The 19,538-nt window shown below is 39.6% G+C and overlaps 1 protein-coding gene across 3 annotated transcripts in view; it reads left to right on the top strand.

The window, feature by feature from the left end:
- The window catches only part of LOC124555363, a 59,517-nt gene extending 46,773 nt beyond the window's left edge, over positions 1 to 12,744 (top strand). For all 3 annotated transcript variants that reach the window (XM_047129254.1, XM_047129252.1, XM_047129253.1), the window contains one exon: positions 11,309 to 12,744. In XM_047129254.1, coding sequence (XP_046985210.1) covers positions 11,316 to 12,350 — 1,035 coding nt within the window. In that variant the 5' untranslated portion in view covers positions 11,309 to 11,315 and the 3' untranslated portion in view covers positions 12,351 to 12,744. The remainder of the gene's footprint in view (positions 1 to 11,308) is intronic.
- Positions 12,745 to 19,538: the final 6,794 nt, after the last annotated feature.

Here is a 19,538-nt window from a genome sequence, read left to right as displayed (position 1 = left end):
TATGAACAGGTCTGTGAACTGTATGGATGCATGATCTCTGAAATTGCTTGCTTAATGAGTGAATGTACATCAAGCACAGAAAAATGCATGGTACTGAAAGAAACACTGGTACTGTGACAAAAATCACTAATCTCACAAGGCACTCTGATTACAAGTCATGGAAAACACCAATGACGGTGCTGACGTCTGTTTCATAGCCCGATGCTGGCAGCTGCTGCAGCATGTGGTGGGCAGTCACCGGCGAGTAGGGGCAGAAGTGATTAGGGGGAGGTTTGGCATGCTGTTCCCACCTCCATAGCGGCGTCCCCCTCGAGGTCAGCGGTCTGTGCCGGAGGCATCAAGGGAGCGTGAGAGACAATAGCTGCACAGGACCCAGCAACAGAGATGGCAGTGGTGTCCAGTGCCAGTGCAGCTGCACCGACGATGGCAGTTGGGAAGTGTGGATGGAAGCAGGAACCCTAGACAGAAATCGGCCAGGTAGCACCCCCTGCTGTGTTGCGAACTGGACCATCTGTGGCACAGGAACAGCCATCAATGGCATCGGGGGTGGGTGGGGATCCCTCCAGAACAGCCTGTGCCATGTGTAGCTGAAGGAGGTGAAAGTGATGGGATGTCCACCCATCTGGAGTGCAGGCAATGCACAGGTGCTGGCCCTGGCGACTCTTGATGACTACGAGAACTCAGTTCAGCCAGCAACTGAAACCATGAGCCCAGTCAGGCACACCCAGCTGGGAGTGTTGGGAGCAGGTGATGCAAGTGGACATGGCATCAGATGCAGCAAGTGGAGGAGGATCCATGTAGCAGCTCCACCGGGCTCTTGTCCCCCCACCAGAGTGAAATGGTACAAACTCAAAAAATGGTCTATAGCAGCTTCAGAGGACCTGCTGGGGCATCTGAGTTTTAAATGTCTGAACCGTGTGTTCGGCTTCCCCATTACATTGAGAATGAAATGGGGAGGCTGTGAGATGGCGATCACCACTAGCCTGAAAAATTCTTGAGAGACAAACTTGGCGCCATTATCAGTAACCACGGTGTACGGAAGTTCCTCAATTGCAAAAACCTTATACAGGGCCGAAATAGAGGCAACCATGAATGTGGGCAGAGATCAAACCACATAGGGAAACTTAGAATAGACGTCTGCTACAATGAGCCAATACTGATATAGGAAGGGCCAAACAAAATCAACGTGTAGACGCCTCTCATAGGTGCTGCGGCATTGGCCAGGGGGGGAAAAGATGCCCATGGGACTGCCTGTTGCCGAACACAGTAAGTGCAAGTGGTGATAAGCCACATAATGTCACCATCTATGCCTTGCCAATACACACGTAGACGGACCTAATTCAACAAGCAAAAGAAATTGTATAATGGTAAGTTAATAAAGGAATTAGTAATAAAAATAATGGCGTTTGGAAATCTGATAAATGAAACTAACAACAAACAGCATGCTATAAAGAAAGCTTTAAAATTAAATCTGTATGATGAGTTGACATCAGAACCAGAAAAAAATAGTAAATGTTTTTAATGACAACTGACCTTGATAAAGTAAAAATGTCATAGAGCAAGTACTAAACACCCAACAAATGCGGAAGCCATGAAAGCATCAATGTTGCTCCTCAGAGCCTGAAAAACTGAAGTGCTCACAGGTAGAAAGAGACTAAAAAGTAAATACTCCAGTGGCAGTGACAACCTACTACATTTAATTGTAAAGAAATATGGGGAATGCAATGTAGAATAGCTAACTCATACAACTAATGCATCCATTAGAATAGAGTTTTCCCTGGCCACCTAAAGGTTGTGTTTCCCATCAGATTGGAATATTTTATTATCAGAAACCACAGCAGCGTATGTGTGTCTCAATACTAAATTAAAACCATTAGATAATAAGGAAATTACTACTGGTATTTTTTTTACATCTATCTAAAGCTTTTGGTGCTGTTGACCACACCATACTCCTTTGAAGGTTATCTAATAAATATTTGAGGCACTGCAAATTGACAGTTGAAATCATACGTGTCAAACAGTGTACAAAAGGTTGAGATTTGTAGAAAGGATACTACTGTTCATCAGTGTATTGTGCAGTCCTCAGAGATAATGCCTGTTATATATGGTGTACCATAAGGCTCAATCCTGGGGCCCCATACCATTTCTGTTATGTATTTATGATAGAATCACGAAACTTACTTCAGGGCATACTACACTTTTTGCTGGTCACAAAAGTAATCTGTAAAAGGTACAGATGAAGCTGACCATGACCAAAAGATTAAACCACTTATCACTGAGCAGATGGTTCAATGAGAATAACCTCAGTGTTAATTGCAAAAAAAAAAAAAAAAAAAAAAAACACCCTCAGCTTAGCTTCAGCCTCTCAAAAATGCAAAATTTCCATCACACTCCTTAACAACCAAGAGCTGTCCAATGTGAGCTCTGTTAAATTTCTTGGTATATGGCTTGGCGAAAATCTTAAATGGCAAACTCGTGTCATTTATATCTCAAATAAGCTGTCAACATTGTATTATATTGTAAGAGGACTTAATGACTGAATCACCAAAATAGTTCTTATACAAGTATATTATTCTTACTGTCACTCCATATTACTGTATGTAACCATATTTTGGGGAACTCATCCTGCGTCAGAGCTATCTTCAGAATTACAAAAAAAGGCAATATGTATGATATGCAATCTGAGATATAATGAATCGTGCAGCCACATATTTGTTAAAGGACATTTGGATGTTTTCCACCATAGCTATATTTCACAAGTCTTCAGTTTATTATACCTTGCGTGATTATCCTTACAAGCCATTTTTCAAGTGTAGTATGTGTCAATGTGTTGTATAATTATCCTGTTAATGAACGGTGATATAGCCGACCTGAAAGTGAGCACATAACATGAAAGCGTCAGGATTGAAACCAGAAAGCATACTGCATGCAGTAATAGTAATATTTATACAAGGGTCATTCAATAATTGGAGAGACACATTGGTCTGGGGAAAAAACTGTTTGTAGGGCAAGTTTGGTACTTTTATGGCTTTAATTTGGCACCACTGGGATGAGGGCTGATCATCTGATGTATCAACATTGTTTTGTTTATAACGTCAAAAATACATTTCAAGATGGCAAGTCCGCTTGAAACGTCCACATTAGCTGAACAGTGTTCTGTTATTCGGTTTTTACTTGTTGATGGTGAGAAACCAGTGAATATATACTGTAGAATGTCTAAAGTTTGTGGTGAAGGTTGTATGAATCGTGCAAATTTTTACAAGTGGGTAGAGCAGTTCAAAAATAGTCGCAACTCAGTGACTAACGAACACTGTTCTGGCTGCCCAGTTGCAGTTTCAACTCCCTCACTTGAAAGTCAAATTGATGACATGATTCCTGCCGACTGCTGTGTGACTTTGGAAATGATAGTTGATGAGGTTCAAGTTAGTACTAGTACAGTTCATAACATTATCTGTAACAAGCTGAAGTACCACAAAACATTTGCATGATGGGTTCCAAAGGAGTTGATGCAGCTACACAATGAAACAAGGTTGAGAGAGTGCACAGAGCTAAAGGAACGTTGTGCAAGAGGAGGTGAACACTTTCTCAACAAAATTTTAACTTGTGATGAAACTTGGGTTCACTACTAAGAGCCAGAACCAAAAAGACAAAGCATGGAGTGGAAGCACACCAACTCACCTGTCAAGAAAAAATTCATAACCCAAGCATCAGCAGGAAACTTCATGTTAACAATGTTTTGGGGTGCTGAAGGTCCAGGTTTTTGTGATTATCTCGAAGAGCAGTGTACAATGAACAGCCAATACTACTCGGATTTGATTTTAAACATGGTGAAGCCAGCCACGAGAGAGAGACGACGTGGATCCAAGAGGAGAGGTGTGATTCTCCAGCAAGACAACACGTCTTCATATTGCCCAACTAACCTGTGAAACTATCAACAAAATGGGCTGGGAAGTACTGCCTCACCCCCCTCTAATTCCTGGTTTAGCACCTAGTGATCTCCCATTTTTTTGGTGCACTGAAGGAGGCATTACATGGGAAGAGGTTCCAGGACAATGAGGACGTGAAAATTTTTGTGGGAAATTGGTTCAAACATGAAGATAAAGTGTTCTTTACAGCTGGAATAAAAAAGCTTGTGGTTGTTGCAACAAGTGCATAAATGTTCAAGGGGGTTATGTTGAAAAGTAGAAAAAGTATTGTTTTGGAAAAATAAATGCTTTTTTTCTCCAGGCCAATTGGTCTCTCTAATTATTAAATTACCCTCGTAATTATTGTCATGTTATGGGACACTGTATGTGCTCACTTTTGTTGTCAAATACTCACTGAGGCTTTTAAGCTGTCATTCTTCCCACACTCCATACACACAGTGTTAAACGAAAGCAAGCACCTATAGTGTCCTATAACATGGCATTAGTTATAAAGATGACTGTTATTGCATGCAGTAAGATTTCTGGTTTTAATTCGGATGCTTGCACGTTATGTGCTTGTTTTCAGATTGTCTGTATCAGTGTTTATTAATGGGATAATTGTCCAACACATTGACACCTACTGCACTTGAAAATGGCCTGTAGGGCCAAAAATGTCCAGTCCTGCAAGGTATAATAATTTGAATACTTGTGAATACAGCCAAGGAGGAAAACTTCAAACCATCTTCTGATAGGTAAAGCCAATGGCAGACTTCATTTAAGTGGTAGGATACTGGAAAAATGCAGTCAGTCTATAAAGAAGACTGCTTACAAAATACTCGTTCCATCTTAGAATATTGCTAAAGTGTGTGGGACTCATACCAAATAGGACTAATAGGGAATATTAAACTTCTACAAAGAAATGCAGCATGAATGGGCACAGATCTGTTTGGCGCAACTCAGGGGTGTCGTGGAAATATATAAGAACTGAACTGTCATATACTCGAAGGATAGTCATTAACTTACCACAAAAGCCTACTCACAAAGTTTTGCGAACTAGTATTAAGTGAGGAATCTATGAATATATTGCAACCACTCACGGATTGCTCCCACAGCGACTCTGGAGAGGAGATTATACTAATTACAGCACCCAATGAGGCTTTTAAGCAGTCATTCTTTCTGCACTCCATACACAAATGGAACAGGATGAATGATTATCATTGGGTTGGTGATAAGCTCATAGAATTTTTCGCAAGCTTAATAAACACAACAGAGACTTCAGTCATCAGTAATATATTTTTCTTCACTATTTACAACAGCCTGCTAACGCTGGGATAACGTTTTGATTCCGCAAGTATAGTTTTCAGGTGAGGAACTTGAGACATGTACGAAGTACACTTTCATGTGGGTTGTTTAATAGAAGAGGGAGAAGGTAAAAATCTTAGGGCACAAGGTCAGGTAAATGAGGTGGGTGCAAAATGACCTCCCAACCCAGCTCTTATGTAGTGTTTTTTCTCTGTCTAGCAGAATGCGGATGGGCATGCATTATTATGGAGTAACATCATTTCGTACAGTCTTCCTGCTCGTTGTTTCTGTATTGCATCTGCAAGACATCTCAGTTGTTGACAATAAATGCCAGTAGTGATGGTTACACCTTGGGGAATCAATTCATAGTACAACACACTGTCACTGTTCCACCAGATGCATAACATTCTTTTGTAGATGCATGCAGGTCTTTCTATGGGGAGTTCTTGCTTTGTTTTGGCTCAACCATTCCTTTCTTTTCCATATGTTAGCATAAACACGCCAATTTTTTTAAAAAAAATTGTATATATCCCTTCCCCTTTGCATCCAAATGTTGTTGAAGGTGGAATGATCACAGTTCATCACGTTTGCCAATTCTCGAGTACACTGGCATGGATTAATGCCTTTAAATGTTCTCCATAAATCCTTTAAGATCTTCCTGAATGTAATAATCCTCCTCAAAATGAGGGAACCATTTTCTTGTGATGTTCTGTCCAATGGCATTATCCCCACACATGCAACAAATGTTTCTGGCTGTCTCTGCTGCTGTCATCCTCTATTTAACACAAACAAAGTAGTATGCCAAAAAATGTTTCGTATAAAATGTGAAATGTAGAGCAATCACATATTATAGTAATAACAAAATTAAAAATGGGAATGATATGTAATGCATGCATGTCTGGCTATAAAGTCTTTCAAATTGTTGATATAGATTCACAAAATAGTGTTAATATGAGGTTCTGTTTTCTGCAAATTTCTAACCAAACACTTTTCTTCTTATTTTCTTGTAAAGCTCTCCAAGAAATTCCGAGAAACTTGTTTTATATTTGAGGCATTTCATTAACCAACATGTTTTGTAGTAAAAGGAAACATTTTTGGGTACAGAAACTTAAAAACTGTAAAACAGTAAAAATAGATTTTGAAAAAGTTTTGTTGTATAATTTGAATTATATTGCAACAACATTTTTGATTGGTCATATTTCTGTAATTACAAAGTTTAGAAGTAGGACAAGATATTTTTGATGTGATAGAAAAATATGCTATCAAATGATTTGGGTGAATCCTAAAAGGAACAGTTACTAGTGGAGCTGAATTTTTAAGTGCATGTGGTTTTCCCGAATTTTGAACATTACTTGTTCACATTTCAATTCTCAATGGGCAATCTTCCATGGATTTGCCTCCTGAATAATTTTATGTGAACATTCTGATACTGTACTCATTTAGTTTTAACTTTCTTTTGACAGGTATGCACATGGTTACAACTGTTGTTAGTCCTAAAAGTGCCTAAACATAACCAATTATGACTTCCCTGTAAACCAGTTATCTTGCTTTATTAAAGTTTGAAACCTACACCACCAGTTAGTAATACATCTTGTGGCTAATATAGGCAGGAGGGGGGTGGTGGTGGTAATTATGTGGACTTATTACAGTCGGTCATATTGTTATGTGTAATTGAACACAATAAAGACCATCAGGTACATAATCTTCACTACTAACAAGCCTGCTGCCCAGTTTCCATGTTTTGCTCATAATTAATTACACAAAAAAATCTCAGAAATAAGTTTCTATTTATTATTATTATTATTATTATTATTACTATTATTATATGCTGCTAACAAAATGTTTAGCATTGTGGAAATTCTCCTGTGCATTATCTTTTCCATTGACACAGTCGTTAATGCCGTATCTGATTGTCTAAATGTCATAGACTGATTATACAAGACTCTTGTCTTGTTTATAGTTACTAAGTGTACGCATCTGAAGACTACACAAAAATGCTGTATATCCTTCCCAGTAACTCTGTTTCATTGGATTTGATAGATAACTTCACCTGGATATTCCTGCAAGGAATGTTACAGACTCTATACGGGCAAATAAATTGCAGATACAGACAAAAAGCTATATAAAGTGCACAAATCCTCTGTAAACACTGTTACTTATAAAATCATACAAACTAGTGTTCACTAAATTTAATTTGTGTATTTCTAGCTTGAAATGCATTTCTGTCGGTGTCGTACCGTTGTATGGAACCAGCACTTTACCTTAATGACGAACCACTTACTGTAGTGGAGACATATCAATTCTTAGGTCTGATTTTCGACACTCGTTTGATTTGGCCTCCTCATCTTCGTAACCTTAAACAGAAGTGTTGGCAGCATCTCAATGCCCTCTGCTGCCTGAGCTGCTGGGTTGCAGATTGCTCCATGCTGCTGCAGCTCTACAGAGCCCTTGTTCAATCCCGCCTTGACTGTGGGAGTGTGATTTATGGTTCGGCAGTGCCCTCAGCATTGCGTTTGCTCAACCCATTGCACCATTGTGGAGTTAGACTAGTGACAGGAGCTTTTAGCACGAGTCCGGTGACCAGCATACTGGTGGAGGCTGGAGTCCCTCCATTGGAGATCAGACATCTAGAACTGCTCGCCAATTACATTGCACGCATTCATAGCTCTCCTGAACATCCTAATTACAGTCTTCTTTTCCCAACCACGGCAGTTCACCTCCCACATAGGCGGCCCAGGTCAGGGTGAACGATTGTGGTTCACGTCCGATCGCTTCTGTCTGAACTGGAGTCCTTCCCTCCACCATCTCTCCTCAAGGTCTATTCACATACACCTCCATGATGTAGCTGTAGGCCGAAGCTTCACCTGGTCCTTTCGCGTGGCCCTAAGGACTCCGTTAACCCTGCGGCTCTCCACTGTCACTTGAAGTGTTCCGAGGCTCTGAAGTGGTTTACTCCGAGGCTCGATCGCTGATCGTAATGTTGGCTTCGCCTTTGTCCACAGAGGCCATGTTGAACAGCATTCCTTGCCCGATGGCTGCAGTGTATTCACTGCAGAGCTGGTGTCCATATCTCGTGCACTTCAGTATATCTGTTCATGCCCCGAGGAATCGTTTCTTCTGTGTACTGACTCCTTGAGCAGCCTACAAGCTATCGACCAGTGCTACCCTTGCCATCCTTTGGTGGTATCCATCCAGGAGTCCATCTGTGCCCTGGACTGGTCCCGTCGTTAATGGTGTTTGTGTGGATCCCAGGACACGTCGGCATCACAGGCAACAAACTTGTCGACAGGCTGGCCAAACAGGCTACACGGAAACCGCTTCTGGAGATGGGCATCTCTGAACCTGACCTGCGTTCAGACTTAGACTGCAGGATTTTTCAGCTTTGGGCGACGGAATGGTATAACAGTACGCACAACAAACCGCATGTCATTAAGGAGACTTTGAATGCGAGGAAGTCATCCATGCAGGTCTTTCGCAGGGAATCAGTTGTCCTCTGCCGGCTCCGCATTGGCCATGCTTGGGTGACCCACAGTCGCCTCTTGCACCGTGAAGACCCGTCGCAGTGTCGGTGTGGCACCCGGTTGACAGTGGCCCATATTCTGGTGCACTGTCCCACTTTGACTGCCCAGCAATGAAATATTGGGCTACTGAACTCATTGCCACTCATTTAATCTAACAACGCCTCATTGGCTGATTTAGTTTTATGTTTTATTCGTGAGGGTGGGTTTTATCATTTGATCTAAGTTTTCGCGCGTGTCCTTTGACCCTCTGTGTCCTCCACCCTAGTGCCTTTAGGGTGGAGGTTTTAATGTGTTGCAGAGTGGCTGGCTTTTCCTTTTTATTCTCGTGGTCTGCCAGCCACTGTAATCTACTTTTTTGTTTTACTCTCTTCTATTTCTAGCGGCTCTGTGTTGTTTTCTTGTCCTCTTTTGTTCCTTTTAGTGTTTGTTTCTTTCGTTCTTGTGGTTCTCCCTTTCTGTCCGTTTTGTGTTATATGTCTCGTCTGTTTTATTCTCATGCTTGTCACATTGTTTTATTAGGAACAAGGAACCGATGACCTTGTAGTTTGGTCCCTTCTCCCCTCTTTTAAACCAACCAACCAACCAACCACCATGCAGCAGTGCTGCTCAGTCACTGCTGGAGTACTGATTGTTCTGTTTTCATGTCCGGAGTACTGATTGTTCTGTTTTCATGTTCCTGTTGATGACACTAGACTAAATTGGGATTCCTCTATCAAATGGGGTGCATAAAATTCTGCTTTAAAAATAATTTTGTTTGTAATGGGAAACAAACTTGTGCTTTCCGTTGACACTGGGTGTTGTGTGAAAGATGTGATGAGTGCTATTTGTTTGGGCTGACTCCAGCTACATATTGCAAAACTGAAGTTGCAAATATTTGAGGAAATACCAAAGAAAATGCACCTGACAGCTCGTACAAGAGACACTCTGGGTGTTTATACAGCACACCAGGTTGCACATCTTAACAAGAGAGAGGCACATTTTCATTGCGTTTAACACTTTGCTGTCCGCAAGTCTCATACAAATTTATTCGCTTGGCACCAGCAGTGCTAATTCGGATTACTTGGCTTGTCGCCGGCTGCTTGTCACCTTTCCGTTGATGACAAGCTTCAAACACATTGACTTTCGCGCGCTTTAATTTTCCGGAAATCCTCTGTTTTGCAGTATCGTTCCACAAACTCGAATTTTCTTTTCAAGTAACCTCTCTGCAAGTTCTACACTGTTATAATAATTATCCATGCAGAGGTGATGCCACTTTCCATCAGAAGGTATCAATAATTCCATCACTGTTTTTGCTAAAGGCTATCCAGTGCTGGAATATATCTTGAATGAGGAAATGTATCCCGTTACTGAATCACACAGCATCCAAATGAATTTGCCGTATTTTGTAATTTTCAACGGATTGTAAACATTAAATTTTAATCGACCACGCCACGGTATCATTCCTTCATCAGTTGAGATGTTTTGACTTAGATTAAACGTTTCTTTAAACTTTTTGGAAAAATAATCAATTACAAATTACACTTTGACAAGCCAGTCGGCATTATCTGGTTTATTGTTGCTGTTGGAAAAATGTAAAAATGGTAATATTTGTCTGAATCAGTTGCGGGACATAGTTTTGCAAAATATCGGTGTGTCTATCAACGGATTTGTTGACCAATAATCATCGATCCTTGCAATTTTTACAGTTACCATAAGGATAGCAAGCCCAAACCATTTTCTAAGTTCGGGTCCTGCAACGTCAACAAATTTGGCATTTTTTTGATCCAATTTTCTTCTGTTGCAAATATGACTGTAGTACTTGTTGGTTTTGTTGCTAATATATTCAGATAGATCATTCCCAATGTATAATTGTACAATATCCTTGATGCTCTGTGTATCTTTGGGAAATATGTTTGGACCCGGGGATCCTTCAAATTTAGTATTGGTCCTCTGTAAATCAAAGTCTGATCACTGTGCACTGTCTTCTTCGTCTGATTTAGCCGAATCAGTTGGCAAGCGTAGTGTTCGCCGAATTCTTCTTGGACGTATTTCACTATCTTCCTACAACTTATGCTTCACTTTCATTTTTTTGACATCCAGTGTCTTCTTCCCAGTCAGCCGAGTCGTCCGGAACGTCGGACAAGACGTCCGAGCCTTCATTGTAAGTCTTGTCTCTTTTGTCCGCCATGATGAAAGAGCACAAGTACTTATAGAAACAAAATACTTGTTGACGTGTTTAACTTATTGTTACCAAAACAAAACACCAACAGAATGCAAAAGATATTAAAGTGCTGTCGCCGACCACTGAGTGATACTACTCTGACAACACCACGGTGGTGTCGCCGGCCACTGAGCGATACTTTGCAGATGACACCACTGTGGTGTTGCCGGATGACATAGTGTTAACATAATATGAATAAATGAACAGATGTGCATAATATGTGTATTGTAATGATATTTTACAAATTTGTGAAAGCTAGTGGCAGACAAAGTGCCTAAGTATTTTGGTTTGATTGTTAAAACATACATTTTTGCCTTAAATTAATTTTTGTTTTTCATTTAATGTACTGCAAATTACTAATTTTTTTCACATCTGTACAGGCCGCCTATGCAAGCCAGTGCAATGAACGCTGCCCAGATGTCGTCATTTGTTGCTGGTCAACCAATCACTATCCACACAGCTTCACAAGGCATGTATCCATATGCGCATTGGGCCAATGCTGCCACAGGTTCACCTCTTGTGCAGTGGGCAAATGCTGCTACTGGCACCCCTGTGATTCAGCGTGCTCGTGCTGCTTCTGGGCCAACAGTCAGACATCGACCGGATGCTGCGACGGCTGCTGGTCCACCTCTAATACGCCGAAACACCACTGTACAATCCAGAGTATGCCAGAGTGTTACGAACAGGTCTGGCACATCCAACTGCTTGCCGCCACTGTCTCAGACTTCTAGTGCAGCTGGACTGCCTCTCATAAAGTGCACTGCTGCAGGATCACCTGTTGTGCAGCAAGCAACCAACTGCCTAGCTCAAAAAGATACCTCTGCAGTCCCTGCCAACAGGTCAGCGCTACATGTCACACTCTCTACTTTTGGCTCATCTGTTCAGGTCGCCACTATGTCATCTGATGGTTCTGCGCTGACTGCTGCTTCAGTTTCTTCTGACGGTTCTCTGATGCGCGCCACTTCAATTGTGTCTGATGGGTCATCACTGCATGCCACAGCCATTATATCAAATGGATTGTCATTGCATGCCACAGCTGTCAGTACTGACAAGTCGTCTTTACATGCAACAGCGATCAGTTCTGATCGGTCCTCTTTGCACACTACAGCTGTTAGGTGTGAAGGATCATCTCTGCATGCCACAGCTATCAAGGCTGCAGGTTCAACTCTTTCCGCTGCAGCAGTTACCTCTGATGGTACATTTCCAAGCACTGCTGTCGTTACCTCCAGTGAGTTAGCCAGTTGTCCAAAGCCAATAAATTCAGGCAGGAGGTCTCCAGAAGCAGAAGTTGGAGACTGTGAAGGGCCATCCTCAAATTTTGTCTCCATTAATCCTCAGGGCTCACCTCAGCAGGACTCTTTCACTAACTGCAGCAAATCATCTCTGCATCCTGGAGTCACCAGTTCCAGTACTAACAACTAACTGTGTACATTTTATTAGCAAAAACTTGTGGATAATTGAGTGTTGAGTCAGTATTATTGAGTGTCCAATGCAGTTGATGGTTCTATCAACATTTTAAGGTATATATATGAAAAGTAGTGAAGTGGCTTTCCTGTAAAATATTACTGGTATATGGAGAAACTTGGTCTGTTTTTTTCATCAAATGTAATGCAGGACATTTCAAATCAATGCACAGTTTGTTGGTCCGCAGTTCAGAGATTTAGCAATATATAGTCAACATTTATGTACAATAGGGGCAAAAGTTAAAATGAATACCCATTTATGAAGCAGATGATTGAATGTTAAACTCTTCACTTACTTACATATGTTCTTGCTTTATTTAAAATAGCTACTTAATAAAACATTTACTCTGCAATGGAGTGTCTGCTGATATAAACTTTCCCAGCAAATTTGAACTGTTTGGGGCTGGACTCAAAAGTCGGGTGCTCATTTCTAATATAAGAGGAACATTCTTCCAGGGATACTGGGCATTTTTTGTGAAAGGTCTCTGGTAGGTGTTTTACCGAGGCATATATTGAAGACTCTCCAACCCTCTAAATCAGCACACATTTAGTATTGTAAATACAATGACATGATTTTTAAGTTCAGGGGAAAAAATAATTCTGTTGAACATATTTTGTTCTGCATGTAAATATTTTTCAAGAAATCTGAAAAATAGCTATGGAAAATTGAAGACAACATTATTAAAAGTATTGTTAATGGCCTGCTTGCTGTGTATGAGACTAATAACCTTTTTTAATTTGGCACATGCTGAACTTGTTGTGTTAGAGGAATAAGATAGACTGCAAATTCCTTGTTCCATAACTGAGTTACAGTAAACAACACTTTGTTTATGCTCCTAATATGCTACAAAATGACTCTTAATTTTGATGAGTGGTGTTCTTTCCTCATTCAGTATTACGTTTTCCATTGTTGTTGTTGTTGTTGTTGTTGTTGTCTTCAGTCCTGAGACTGGTTTGATGCAGCTCTCCATGCTACTCTATCCTGTGCAAGCTTCTTCATTTCCTAGTACTTACTACAACCTACATCCTTCTGAATCTGCTTAGTGTATTCATCTCTTGGTCTCCCTCTACGATTTTTACCCTTCATGCTGCCCTCCAATGCTAAATTTGTGATCCCTTGATGCCTCAGAACATGTCCTACCAACCGGTCCCTTCTTCTTGTCAAGTTGTGCCCCAACCTATCTTCTCCCCAATTCTATTCAATACCTCCTCTTTAGTTATGTGATCTACCCATCTAATATTCAGCATTCTTCTGTAGCACTACATTTCGAAAGCTTTTGTTCTCTTCTTGTCCAAACTATTTATCATCCATGTTTCACTTCCATACATGGCTACACTCTATACAAATACTTTCAGAAACGACTTCCTGACACTTAAATCTATACTCGATGTTAACAAATTCCTCTTCTTCAGAAACGCTTTCCTTGCCATTGCCAGTCTACATTTTATATCCTCTCTACTTCGACCATCATCAGTTATTTTGCTCCCCAAGTAGCAAAACTCCTTTACTACTTTAAGTGTCTCATTTCCTAATCTAATTCCCTCAGCATCACCCGACTTAATTCGACTACATTCCATTATCCTCATTTTGCTTTTGTTGATGTTCATCTTATATCCTCCTTTCAAGACACTGTCCATTCCGTTCAACTGCTCTTCCAATTCCTTTGCTGTCTCTGACAGAATTACATTTTCCATTATAATATGAATATAATTTCATCACAGTCCATGAATGTAGTCATTGGTTTTTATTAAGTGTGTGCGTGGAATAAATAGCTAGAAAACCTAAAAAAAGTCTGTGATGTAAATTTTTACTGAGATCTACACATTGTAGCATCAGTGTTAGTACATGACAATGTGAGTGTCAATAAGATAGTACCTACCATAATTGTGTGTTGAAACTGAAACAGCAATGTGTGTTCTATTTACTGTCTGTATGCTGGTTGTCATTATTTGAAGTCACAGTGAAACTGGAGAAATAACGGGGAGCACAGTGTGTGTTGATGCAGTTGTTCTCACCTGCTATTGTTACTATAAATCTTCCTTCTTGTTCCTGTGAAAGACAAAATTATGTCTCCTTTTTGACTGCATTGTATTAATCATTTTACATAATGTAAATAATTTATTAAGGTGCTTATGTTGTGTGTGTTAAGGTGCTTATGTTGTATGTGGTCTAGAGAAATAAAATTAGTTTCATCGTATTGATAATTTTATGTTGATGTATTAAGTGTTTGAATGTGAGACCATTTTGACGTGTACAAGCTGCCAAGGATTTCCAAGGTCATTTTGATCCAGTCACTTTCCCATACATAAGTTTTTCGGAACTTAAATTGTATTGAAATATGCATGGAATGTGTTTACTTAAGATTAATCTGCTTGTTTGTTGCAAACAGTGGTGACGGCATCCTAGCTCCCATATATGACAAGTTTTGTTTGTTGGCTAAAATTCAGTGATAACTACATTAATGTATTTTGTTGTCACCATTTTTGAGAAATAATCTTAAAAATGCCCATTATGACACAGTGTTGACAGGAAAAAACCTAAATTTCTGTGTAGTACTAATAGAGAGCTCGGCCTGTTTTACATACTTCAAGGTAAGACACACTGCCACACATTTCAGCTTCCATAATTATCCACTTAAGGTAGCAGCATATCAACTTTGTTACAAGGAACTGTTTGCTGGTGGTGGTTCAATCTGTCAAATCTTGCTCTTCATAAAGTTTGAATTGTGATAATGGAAAACACAATATTTCTCATACCAACTAATACACAAGAAATATAGCAAGGAATCTAAAATCAAAAAAAATCATCAGGAATAGATAATATACTAGGTTTTGTTGTAAAAAAAATGTGTAGATGTAATTTCTGAACCACTGATGTATCTCGTAAACCTGCCCTTCTCAACTGGCAGCTTTCCAACATGTTTAAAAATTGCTAAAGTTAAACCACTACACAAAAAAGGAAGCCAGGAAGAGGGGTCAAAATATAGACCAGTTTCTCTACTGTGTGTGTTTTCTAAAATTCTAGAGAAACTCTTTTGTAAAAAGATTGTCAAATTTCATAAATAAATATAATATACTAATGGCATCTCAACATGGTTTTAGGAGATAATACTCTACTGAAACAACAATCGTTTCTTTTGTGTATGAAACTCTACAGGCCGTAGATAGGCAGGAACATTTCTCAAGTATATTCCTAGATTTGTCAAAAGTGTTTCATACCATCAGTAACGATAAATTACTAGGTAAGATTCAGAACTGGGGTATTAGGGGAGCAGCACGTAACTGGATTAAATCATACCTCCACGAAAGAAAACAGCTCATAGAGATAACACACAAAGTAAATGAGACAGTCATAACTCATCAGTCAGATTTATTAGTGGTCAAACATGGTGTTGCCTAAGGTTCCATAGTGGATCCAATTCTGTTTTTACTACATGTAAATGATTTACATATAAACAGTAAAAACAGTAAGCTATACCAATTTGCAGATGACACCAGCATCTTAATTACAGGAAGCAGCAAAGAAAACTTTGAAAGTGACATTAAGACAGTCACAAAGAAGATAAAGCAAACAGTTTGATTATAAATCTGGAAAAAACTGTTCAATGGATATTTTCACCACCCAGGACAAGACACCAGCTCCTGTATAAATAAGTGGACAAAAAATTGAAAAAACAAGGAGTACAAAATTTATTGGTATATAGATTTAATAAAACACGAAATGGGTTCCACATATGGACTATGTGAATAAAAAACTGATCAAAACATGTTTTGTAATGAGAGTGATAAGAAACTGTATATCACATGATAATCTCAAAATCATGTATTTTGCTTATGTTCATTCAATATTGAAATATGGTGTAGTGTTTTGGGGAAATTGTGGAGCTAGTCAGAAATCACTTACATTGCAGAAAAAGGTTATTAGATTAATGGAAGGGTGAGATCAAAGACCATCACGCAAGCCACTATTTAGGAAAAATAAAATACTACCACTTCCATGTATTTATATACTTGAAAATGTAATTATTATAAAAGAAAAACTAAACAGTGGCAGTCCAAGCATCGCCTGCAATGAATCTGTACATAGCTACCACACAAGACAAATAAATGATGTGCATGTACCAGAGACAAACACAGTGCTATTACAGAAATACATATTCCACTGTGGCATCAAACTGTACAGTGCACTACCCAAATCCACAAAAATAATAATCAACTTAAACAAGTTCAAATTAACTGTAAAGGATTACTTGGTCGAGCACTGCTTCTATACAGTAAGGGAATATTTCCAGAATGAGATTTTCACTCTGCAGCAGAGTGTGCGCTGATATGAAACTTCCTGGCAGATTAAAACTGTGTGCCGGACCGAGACTCGAACTCGGGACCTTTGCCTTTTGCGGGCAAGTGCTCTACCAACTGAGCTACCGAAGCACGACTCACGCGCGGTACTCACAGCTTTACTTCTGCCAGTACCTCGTCTCCTACCTTCCAAACTTTACAGAAGCTCTCCTGCGAACCTTGCAGAACTAGCACTCCTTTCTTTCAGGAGAGCTTCTGTAAAGTTTGGAAGGTAGGAGATGAGGTACTGGCAGAAGTAAAGCTGTGAGTACCGGGCGTGAGTCGTGCTTCGGTAGCTCAGTTGGTAGAGCACTTGCCCGCAAAAGGCAAAGGTCCCGAGTTCGAGTCTCAGTCGGGCACACAGTTTTAATCTGCCAGGAAGTTTCTTAGTAAGGGAATACCTAGAAAAACAAAACTGCCTCACCGATTAAGACTGTTTTTATAAAATGTGTGGAGTAAGAAAATGAGTTTTTTGAAATGTGTGCAGTAAGAAAATGAGTAAGAAAATATTGTATAATTGTATCTTTTGTTAAAATGATGTCTGAGAAAAAGGAAAAAATCAAGGAATGTGTATCATAATTAATGAATGGTCCAATATGTTTGTACACTGTACAGTCCTAGATTCACAGGACCAACTGCTGTGCTGAGTGGCCATGTGGTCTGACGCACTATGTCACGGATCGTGCGGCCCCTCCCACTGGAGGTTCGAGGCCTCCCTCAGACATGGGTGTGTGTGTTGTTCATAGCATAAGTTACTTTTAAAGTGTAGGTCTATGGACCGATGACCTTAGTAGCTTGGTCTCTTAGGAGTTCACACACATTTGAACAGGACAAATAAATAAATAATAATATCACACACTCACCCATTCACAGCTGTCACGTGTTCTTTTCTCATTTGTTATACTACTTTAGTTTACTTTTCATGGAGTCTTGTCTGCTCGTCTAGTTGGTTGCATTAATGGCTGACTACCAAATACCGTGGTCTGGCCGACTGGATTTAACAGGCTTTAAAAATGTTGACTATAAAGAAGTGTAATTTTAGCAGGTTTGCATATAAGTATTTTTAAAGCAGGGAAGTATCACTTCAACAAAAGTCCTTGCTTTTCTGCGCAAGGTATGCACTAAAATTCCATAATCCAGAGATAACTAACACTAAAATAAAACAAGATTAAAAAGAAATCTATGTATCACTTATGACTGAAATGGATAATATATAGAGTCTTAGGTACTGACAGCTCAGTAACATCTGCAGGTAGCCAGCCAACAAGACACTACACTGCAGCAAGTAGCATGAGCCATGTTGCTGCTCTGCAATCCTGCCACACGTCTCTGAAACATACCAGTAAGTATCTCATGTACAACAGGTGCTGTCATTTCGTCGTTTGTCTAAACAGTTCAGTTCATAGTTTCTCCATTTTGTTGTTTCCAGTCTTTATTTTCCTCTGTTTCATTTTAAACAATGATCAGTGGGATGCATAGTGTCAGCCCAACACATGAAGTGAAACAAAGAAAGAAATGTGTAGTGCACAGCCAGGCCCACAAGTCGGTGTGTTCAGTGAGGGACTACTTTGAGAAAGAAAAGGAAATAGGTGAGACCTTATTTCCTGTTCCTCAGGTTGTTAAGAGGACAGAAAAAGCATTGAAAATAAACAAGAACACTGCTGTAATGATAGAGAAAGAACAATACAGTATAAATTGTGGTAGAGTGCCACAACAAGGCTGCACACGCCAGAAAGAAGCAAGTGATAACTTTATACAATTTCAAGAAAGACACTATTTATCATCACCACATATATAGCTATCGTAAGAGAAGGGAACATCCCATTCTATCTAGATTACTTGTTAATTCAGAAAGACAATCTTTTTAAAGGAAGCAAATTTGCATTGCATGCAGTGCTGAAAGACATAAGCGTAAACTATTCAGTGTTTAATGGATGAAAAGTATTAATGGAAAGGACATATGTAATTGCATGGCAGTGCAGATTTCTGCCCAGGATCGTGGGTGTGAAATTCGAAAATATAGTGTGCATAGATGAAACTTAGTTTAATGCTAGGCATTAATTACACAGAGGCTGGAGTGATGGAGTGCCCAATGGGACCATGGCGGTGCCTGTCAAAAAGGGACGAAGAATTACTGTTTTACATCTAGGTACATCAGACAGTTTTTGACAAACTGCTTCTTAATGCTTCATTAAAAAAGACAGGTAATTACCAGTAAGAGATGAACGGTGTATGTTTTGAAAACAAGACACCACTTATGAAAAATCTGACAAGTCCGTCAATGATCATTATGGATAATGAACCCATACCATTCCATTGTTCATGATAAGATATCAACTTTGGCAACAAAAAAGATGACAGTAACATACTGATAAATTATTCTGTCACTCATTGTAGAATTAATTAATGATGCTAAATTTAACAACAGAAACAAAAATCAGGAATCTTCCATAATTTGCAAAAATATTTTTCATTTCTATTGTGAAGTTTAACAAATAACGTTGATATTTCAGCATATGAGGTACTAAATAACCCTTTTCAATGTTTTGAGTTCATATATTACCAAGTAGCAACTGTAAACAAATTCACACGTACAAATATGAAATGCATGTTCCTCACACTTTTTTGATTTTTTTGCTGCTAGAGTACGCATGTAGTAGCGACCGGACGCAAAGTGCCCTAACCAAATTTGGCAACATTACTGTCTGCCCGCCTGAACTATCAATGACAATCACTTGTCTCACAGACTGTGAATTGTTTGGGGTACTCCATGTGCAGAAACGTCGAAACTGACTATCTAGTGCCAGAT

Source organism: Schistocerca americana, chromosome X (genome assembly GCF_021461395.2).
Source record: "Schistocerca americana isolate TAMUIC-IGC-003095 chromosome X, iqSchAmer2.1, whole genome shotgun sequence".
Classification (NCBI taxonomy): domain Eukaryota; kingdom Metazoa; phylum Arthropoda; class Insecta; order Orthoptera; family Acrididae; genus Schistocerca; species Schistocerca americana.
Note: the sequence above shows the minus strand (reverse complement) of the source record. Positions and strands in the feature narration are given on the sequence as shown.